Source organism: Zea mays, chromosome 7 (genome assembly GCF_902167145.1).
Source record: "Zea mays cultivar B73 chromosome 7, Zm-B73-REFERENCE-NAM-5.0, whole genome shotgun sequence".
In the NCBI taxonomy this organism is placed as follows: Eukaryota; Viridiplantae; Streptophyta; class Magnoliopsida; order Poales; family Poaceae; genus Zea; species Zea mays.
The window spans coordinates 134090374-134099139 of record NC_050102.1 but is presented as its reverse complement, the minus strand read 5'-3'; the positions used below and the strand labels follow the sequence as shown (position 1 = coordinate 134099139).

The window sequence follows — 8766 nt, the reverse complement described above, 5'->3', positions numbered from 1 at the left end:
TAATATCGGATAGAGATATGCTTCAGGAGACGCTGAAACTGAATACTATATAGAATAAACATACATGGCAATGAAAAAAGGTTAAATATGGAGTGGGTAATCATGGCGAGGCGCCTGGTACCAGTGTTTCCTAATGATGCTAACGAGCACCAAAAAAATGGGTTGTACATACACTAATGGCCTAACGAGCACAAGAAGTCCAAGATAAATAACACATAATAAAGGGAGCATAATGCCCAACATAAAAAGGTGAACAGCCTACATTTTCTTCTCGAAGGTTAGACTTTTTCCTAATTATGCTTCGTGAACTACATACATCCTTTAGCTTGGCCTAGTATTTCAATGCGTGCTCTAGCTCTAAGAATTCTCGATTGGGGTCATCTTTAGCTCTGGAAATTCTTAAGCTACGGGCACATCGAAGACCTTTAACTAAGCACCCTTTTTTTATATACGCACGTTTAAATCATCTTATTTTCTTAATCCTGTATGGACCTTGGAGCTGAAGCAGTACCATTTAGACTCTGGAGTTGAAATACTAGCTCGCTGAGGGCAGAGAAACACGCCAACACTACGGCGCGGTGGTGAATTGTTCAATCCTTTCAGCGACTTATTATTTGTTTGTGTAATCAATTCGAAGCGGATCTATACCATTCATTTGTATCTTCATTCCCACAGCCCATAGGCTACCCCAGTTTTTTTTTTCTTTTTGTGAAGAGCACTCTGCCTCATCATCACATATAAACGCTCGAGCTCTCTCCTAGTCGCCGGCTGCCCGTATCCTCCAAATTGGTTCGCGAAACACTCATCACTAGTACCAATGGAAACAACACTCCCCATGGTCCGGGGCAATGGCCGCCTCCTGCCCTTGTCCCTTCTCTTGCTCGCTGCCGCCGATTTCACAACGGTGCATGGCCAGGGGCAGCAGCCTGAAGGGCCGTACTACTCGCGAAGCTTCAACCCATCCATGGCCATCGTCATCGTCGTGCTCATCGCCGCCTTCTTCTTCCTCGGCTTCTTCTCCGTCTACGTCCGCCACTGCTACGGCGACGGCTCTAGCGGCTACTCCGCGAGCCCGGCCCCCGGCGGTGCCGCCGCGCGATCGCGGCGCCAGCAGCGCGGGCTCGACTCGGCGGTGCTGGAGTCCTTCCCGACCATGGCGTACGCCGACGTGAAGGCGCACAAGGCCGGCAAGGGCGCGCTCGAGTGCGCCGTCTGCCTCAGCGAGTTCGACGACGACGAGACGCTGCGCCTGCTGCCCAAGTGCTCCCACGTCTTCCACCCGGACTGCATCGACACGTGGCTCGCCTCGCACGTCACCTGCCCCGTCTGCCGCACCAACCTCGCCCTCGGCCCCGACGCCAACGCCCCGCCGCCCGACGACGACACGCCTGAGCTGCTGCCGGCTCCAGAAGCGCAGGAGCTACCGTCGCCCACGTCCGCACCGCCTCCTTCTGCTGCGGTGGTCATCGACGTGGAGGAGACAGAGGAGGAGAGGATCATCAGAGCGGAGGCCGACGAGCTGATGCGCATCGGCAGCGTGAAGCGCGCGCTGCGCTCCAAGTCCGGCCGCGCGCCCGCACGGTTCCCGCGATCGCACTCGACAGGGCACTCGCTCGCAGCGTCTGCCTGTGCCACCACCGGCACCGAAAGGTTCACGCTGCGTCTGCCCGACCACGTGCTCCGAGACCTCACCGCGGCGGGGAAGCTCCAGCGCACCACGAGCTTAGTCGCGTTCCGCTCCAGCCGCGGGGGCAGCACGCGCCGTGGCGTCAGCGTCAGGACAGGCGGGGGAGGCGGCGAAGGCACCAGCCGTGCCGGGAGGAGCATCCGGCTGGGCCAGTCAGGACGGTGGCCGTCGTTCCTGGCGCGGACGTTATCCGCGAGGCTTCCCGCCTGGGGATCGCGGTCGACGCGGAGGAGCGTCCAGACTGACGGGTCGAGCAAGGGCGGTAGGACAGTTGGCGACGCCGGCGCAGGCGCCAAGTCTTCTGAACATGACGACCAGGCGTGCGCGCCTGGACAGCGTGTTTGACTGAGTCTCCTTGTCGTGGTCAACTGTGGCTGCTAGGAAATTTTTTGTTGGCAGTTAATTTTAGGAGAGAACGTGCTTGGTTGCGCTCCTCCTTCACTCCTTCTGGACGCGTGTTGTATTCATTTTTTCTTCAACAAAAAGCATGTACATAAAATTAGTAGTTTTTTCTTTGAAATTAAGATACATATATACTACCTCTAAGTACAAGCACACACGTACCTTATCTCTTATGAATAAATATTAGAATTGATGAAGTCATTTTTTTATCAACGGACACACCATGTACAAAAAAAAAGATGGCATAGGCCTGTTTGTTTCCTTCATTTTAAGGAATTAGAATCTAACTAATATAGTAAATTATTTTTTTAGAATATGACATTTCATAACTTTCCAAAGTGTACATATAAACCTATCTCAAATTCATGTGGTAAAAGATGGAAATTAATTCTATAAATTTACATGCTACTATTCTAATGTACAATTTATAACACATTCTTGTACTTGCTTCTCTATAACATAAATGTAGTGTATAACTATTTATCTCATATGATTTAGGATAATATACAAATATAATACATAGATAAATATATTAATTTAGTTAATTTTGTCTAAATTATAATTATTAGAATGGAATTCAATTCCAACAAAACAAACGAGCCGTAAGTTGAATGTCTTCGACACAGCAAACTAAGGAAATTAACCTTTATATTTATTTATGTATACTTCCGATAAAAATTCATTTATATGATATGATATCATGTCATGATGGTTTTTGGTACCTTCCTCTGGCCCTCTTAACCGAAGAATGTAATTTTAATACATTCCTTCGCCCACTTGAGCAAAGAATATAAGAATACACATCTTGTAGAGTCGAACCTAAAAGTTTAGACCGTTTTTTAGAAAAATAATATCAATGTTTATATCTCTAAATATATGTATTATTCAAATATATCACACATCATAAATATTCATATTTTAAATATATATTTTAAAAAATTCAAAGCATGATTCTTTTAAAGGCTATCTTTTTTTAATGCAGGTAACGGGAATCATGTGACAGACAACGAGACGCCAAATGTTTCTGACTAAGCACGTGTATGGTTGCAAACCCACTCATGCTTCTCTAGAAGACCCTTGAGACAATTTATTTGCGGACAAGACCGTAACATTTACAGTCTGAATACCATGTCACGATTCTCTAAACATTAGATAAAACTAAAAACTTATTATAGAATTCAATATTTCTAAGTATTATATCTTATTTACTAGAACCTCTCAAAACATGGCTTATTTATATGTATTGTATGGATAGAACCATATCTTACACTTAAAGAATTGTGTTAGAGATATGTATGTTAAGTTTTTTTGCACTTATCTCTTTAAATGTCTCTTAAGCTACGAATAATTTATGTGAGTTGTATATGCTCTAAAATATTGGTCCATGTGTGCCTATTCTCCTCTAGGGCGTGTATAATGCATATTTATGCACCACGTTTTAAGGTGTGTGTAGTGAGATAAAGTATAAAAGAACAAAGAAATCATTTTGTCCCCGCGGTCGTGCTATTCAAATGTTCGATTCATTATGTCCCTGATCGTCGCGATCAGAGAGGGTCCAGGATTAAAATGGACGGGCCGTAGCGCTGGTCTAGCAGGCCAAGTAATAGTGTAACACTATAATAATTTAAGTATAGTCAAAGGAAAAAGACTCACCGTTATAAGACGGAGGCGCACACGCAGAGACAGTATACCTATCAGACCATCATCTATGCTCTATTCATTCATACTAGGTATATGCCCGTGCGTTGCAACGGGTGACACTGACAGTAAATGGATGGAGATGCAGTGGAATGGCATAGTTGATTTAGTGCAATGAATGGCATAGTTGATATAGTGCACTGACAGTCTTTTGACCAACAACAAACCAATTGAGAATGCAGTGGAAGACAAACCATATCGGCAACATAGCAGAAACTCCTAGTCTGTGTTCCTGGCCTCTGGACAGTCAGGGGCTCACCGCTAAAGATTGTGAAAAGATTAGCCGCCAATATATCTGCAGTAGCTCAAGAGAAAATAAAATACATTCAACAAAGCATTACCGCACAGCCTGAGCAATGAAGTTGCTAACAACACGGCCATCATCAATGTTCATCCTAGGCCCATAGGTGTTAAAAATCCTGGCAATCCGGATTTCTACAGACATAGATGATAAATACTGTCAAGAAAAAAATCATAAGCCCAGAGTTATCACATAACAAAGAGGGCTATGAGCTACTAATATTGAAGTTTAAGTGAAAGATGAAGTGTTACCAATGCCATGCTGCCTGTGATAGTCAAACATCAACATCTCTGCTACACGCTTACCCTCATCATAACAACTCCTAACACCTGATAGAAAAAAAGTTAAATAAAAACTGTAAGAGAACTTGAAAGATAATTTATGAAAAACCAAAGCAAATAAATTTCAATTTTCAGATGAAGAAATTTACCAATCGGATTAACATTGCCCCAGTAGGCCTCAATTTGAGGATGCTCAAGTGGATCACCATAAACTTCAGAGGTTGATGTCAACAAAATCCTGCAATTCAAAAATAAATTCAGTAACTGAGTTTTTCACATGAGGCGTTGGAAGAATCAATGGCATGATGAACACTGACCTAGCTCCAACTCTCTTTGCAAGTCCTAGCATGTTCAGGGTACCAATAACATTTGTCTTGATGGTCTGTTACATACAATCACAAACACCAATATCAGGAAAAACTATGAAAATATACCACCTCTCATGCAGCAGAGATCTAGCATACCTTAACAGAGTTGTGCTTGTAGAAGATTGGTGAAGCAGGGCAAGCAAGGTGATAGATTTGGTCAACTTCCACAAGAAGCGGCTCGGTGACATCTAAAACAAACAGAAAGAATTTACAGAATCAGTGCCTAACTCATGAACTAAAACCTAATTGGTTCTGATTCCAAAGAAATCAACAATACTTGTACCAAAAATCCATATGTATTAGGAACAGAACTGAAACAAATTCTAATTCCAACAAAAACAAGGAACTGTAATTTCTATATTTAACTCTGTCTCCATAGCAACCAATAATGTTTAAGAACAACTTCATACTGCCACCACAAATTCCAATATAACTTATGTATATTTATGTCATCAACATTGCTATAGTAACACATTTTCAACAAATGAACATATAGATATACAAGATTTTTTTTGCAAAAGGGATGACATGGAAACCAGAAAAATTATTGCTTTATAGGAGTAAAGAAAAGAAAAGACAAGGGGTACCTTTTTGGGTGTTCGGTCCTTGTCACCTAGAACCTGCTCAAGTGTAAAAACAACGAATAAATCACATTGAACTGAAGATAACTCATTAAAAGGAGCATTGTTGTGCAAACAACACAGATTGGGTAGTATTAGGCTTCAAAAATCGTTGCTTTCTATTCAAAAGTATGTGTTACATTCATAGCCAACTAAGAAGGTCATTGTTTGAAACAGCAGCGCAAGTAGATAAAAACAAGATTCTTCTAACACTTTGAGTAATTGGATATTAGCTCACTGTGGTTCTAAAAATCATTATAAATTAAAATATTAAATCTAGGTCACCTCAAATTTAACTGAACCATCATTGAGCTTCTGTTTCACTTCCCTGTAAATTTTAGGTGCCTGTGCCGCTGTGCGTTGCAATGGCTCAAATATTAGTGCACGACGATTACATGAAAACGAACAAGACATCATTTAAGTTGGTATGTTAAACTACATGCACACTGATGGGAATACAAGATAGTAAAACATATTTCAGATACAAAAATAAACGGCAATGTTTCCTTCTAAGAAAAATAGTGAGCAAATGCGGAACATGCATGTTTTCTAATTAGTAGGGTCTGTGTCTTGATGAATGATAATATGGCGCTAATCAACAAAAGCAAGACATGGTGTTCAATGAGACTTCTTCAGAACATTCACCTTAATATACTTCTTGGCGTTGTCCTATGCAGCACAGTGTTGGAAGTAGAGATGGCAATTTGTCCAAAGCAGAAATCTCCATAAACCTTAGAACAAGAAAACACATTGAAGTGCACAGAGAGAGTAGAAGGCAAAGCACGCACCTACACTCCAAAAATCAGGGCACCAGCAAGAACGCCAGAGAGAGTCTCGATGCCAAAGAGGTTCCAACAATGAGGGAGTCAGCATGACCAGAGCACCCCGAGGAATCATCTCATTGATGGAAGCATCAGTGCAAATCTTCACATAGGTTGCATAGTCGGGCTTGCCTGTTCCCTCCATCAACCCAAGAATGGTGTTGAACTGCCTGCGAACCTCCTCCACCATCTTTAGGGCGACACTTCCAACACTCTTCATGGTCATGGCAGAGAACCAGTACGAAAACATGGCTCCAACAATCAAACCAATGAAAACCTTCGGGAGAGAACATCGACAACCTTCACTCCAGCTCTGCCAACGAAGGCACCAAACAGCACCAGGGACAACAAGAGCACCTGAACCAATGGCAAATCCCTGCAAAAGATACAGATGAATTAAGTTACCAGAGGCGTACAATAGTTCTTTTGTTGCAGATTATCTATTATTCCCTCAATTCCAAATTATAAGATGTTTTGGCTCTTCAAGATAGGTAGCTTTTGTCATGCATTAATAGAGATATTATGTCTAGGTACATAACAAAAACAACGAATCTACCAAAACGTCTAATAGTTTGGAATAGAGGGAGTACTACATAGAGATACAGATGAATTAGGTTACCAGACGAGTACAATGGTTCTTTTGTTGTATATTATCTGCTACTACTACTACTTCATTAGTTCATTCTCATATGTTAAAATATTAAGAAATACATACCCTACAAATAGTGCCAATGATGGTAGTGACAAATGGACAAATTGAGCCAACAAATGGATAAAAAGCATTTCTACCTTTCTAATAGCAGCAGTTGTGTTGCCAGCAGCACCAAGAGCATCAGTTCTCTCAGATTTTGTGGCTCATTCTAGCCATCTCAACAATACCACCAGCATTGTCACTGATTGGACCATCTCAGCAATATCATAGTGATGTTTGACCTTGACAGTGAATTAGTTAATCCTAGCAGAGCTGCTTTACGGAGCCTCTGATGCTAATGATATAGCAAGTCATTGGAAATTTGGATTGGATAAAAAATAATCTATTTAGATTAAACAAATTCAAGCCCAAGAAATATATGCACATCCTGAATTGCAACCTCACCTTAAGCATATCTTGTACATGCCGACCATCCTGCATTGCATATATCACGACAAATCGATTGGAATGAAATAAAAAAATCAATGGAAGCATGCAGGGAGAGGGCTCGAGACTGGATCACCTTGTACATGTTGATCTTGGTGATCTGGTAGGAGACATCGCACCAGGTGGTCTTGGCGACCTTGTCGCTACTTCCTCTCCTCCCTTCTTTAGAGCAGCAACACACCACCTCACTCGATGTTGCGCATGTCAAAGGTGACGGCGGTGTTACCCCGCCGCGCAATGCCCTCCGCCATCCCTCACAACATTAGTACTAAAATATTTGACAACTAATATCCTGATGTGAATTGAGTAGCAGATTTCTCACTCTAAAATGAAGATACAATACTAAAAGCTTTTAATATGGACTTACAAGTAGCCAAATTTAGGTATGACACTCAAATCTGGAACAACCCAAATTGTAGTTCCTTAGACTCCTGGTAACATGTAAAAGGATGATTTACTCAACACGTATTGATTTGAGTTTAAACATGATGTTGATTGTGTGGCGCTTGTCCTTGAATGAATATAATGAAGTAATTGTTTTTTCAGTTATCAGTGAAAATGATCTCCACGGAATGAAAGAAGACTGCCTATAAAATTTTAAATGTAATTTTTTCGAGAGTTTTTTAAATGTAAATATTTCCAGATAAATGGACCAGTTGCATCCAACTATTTGGCAGCCATAGGCTGCAATAGAAGAGGAGTCAATGTAAAAACGAGCTTTTTGTTGCACACAGAGCAAATTCATTCGTATCTATGTGATGCCCTGAACTTTGATATACTACCCATCTCAACTAAAAGCATAAGCCATTTGGTAAATACAAACACTTTTATTCAAAATATTCTTCTTTTAACCTTAGGTTTTTACTCACCAATGCCTACATTTTTAATGATTGTTCTCAATAACAGATGTTGTAATAGTTGTTTAAATTCTTTTGCCCTCATCTACCTCAAATTCTGAAAAGAGTGAACATGAGCGAAAAGGTTGTTACACTCACAGCTTTAGAAGTATTCGTATGTTGTTGTATTCAGCAGGATGGAGCTTCCACTGAAGTTGTTATTATCAGCCTGACTATAAGTACACAGATACATAGATATGAGAAATATTTGTCATAGATAACAAAAAAGTCTAATATATACAGAATAAACAAAAATCAAAGACAAAGGCCTGGATCATTATCTCCTTAGCATGTCATTAAATTTACATAAGCAAGTGAAGTGTACTCATGAAATTGGTGTATATTACTTAAATTTCTTAAACATCTAGAGCCGAAGGAGGAACCTTAAGATATCATGAACAAGTACAAATCCTCAACATTGTGCTGCAGAAAAATGTACTTACAGCCAAGATAGCAAGAAGACTACGTGTATCTACTAATTCTGGTGGAAGTGTATCTACTAATTCTGGTGGAAGAGGCCCAGATAAATTATTGTTATCAACAAGGCTACAAGT

The 8766-nt window shown here is 41.2% G+C and overlaps 2 protein-coding genes and 1 pseudogene across 2 annotated transcripts; 1 reads left to right on the top strand and 2 right to left on the bottom strand.

Moving 5' to 3' along the window:
• Positions 1 to 397: 397 nt before the first annotated feature.
• On the top strand, positions 398 to 2298 carry LOC103632881 (E3 ubiquitin-protein ligase ATL31). Its single transcript, XM_008654595.4, has one exon. The coding sequence runs from the start codon at positions 818 to 820 to the stop codon at positions 2030 to 2032; it is 1215 nt and encodes a 404-aa protein (XP_008652817.1). The 5' UTR covers positions 398 to 817; the 3' UTR covers positions 2033 to 2298.
• A 1512-nt stretch (positions 2299 to 3810) lies between these two features.
• On the bottom strand, positions 3811 to 4929 carry LOC103634175 (UDP-glucuronic acid decarboxylase 5; the record flags this gene model as incomplete). Its single annotated transcript, XM_008655764.2, has 6 exons — positions 3811 to 4048; positions 4129 to 4222; positions 4340 to 4417; positions 4519 to 4607; positions 4687 to 4751; positions 4834 to 4929. Coding segments are annotated over 6 exons (660 nt in total), but the record flags the coding sequence as incomplete, so codon positions are not given.
• A 1059-nt stretch (positions 4930 to 5988) lies between these two features.
• LOC103634174 (pyrophosphate-energized vacuolar membrane proton pump-like) lies at positions 5989 to 7084 on the bottom strand (annotated as a pseudogene).
• Positions 7085 to 8766: the final 1682 nt, after the last annotated feature.

Excerpts from the sequence above, each read along its gene's own strand:
- LOC103632881 (XM_008654595.4), top strand. The coding sequence starts at position 818 with ATGGAAACAACACTCCCCATGGTCCGGGGCAATGGCCGCCTCCTGCCC.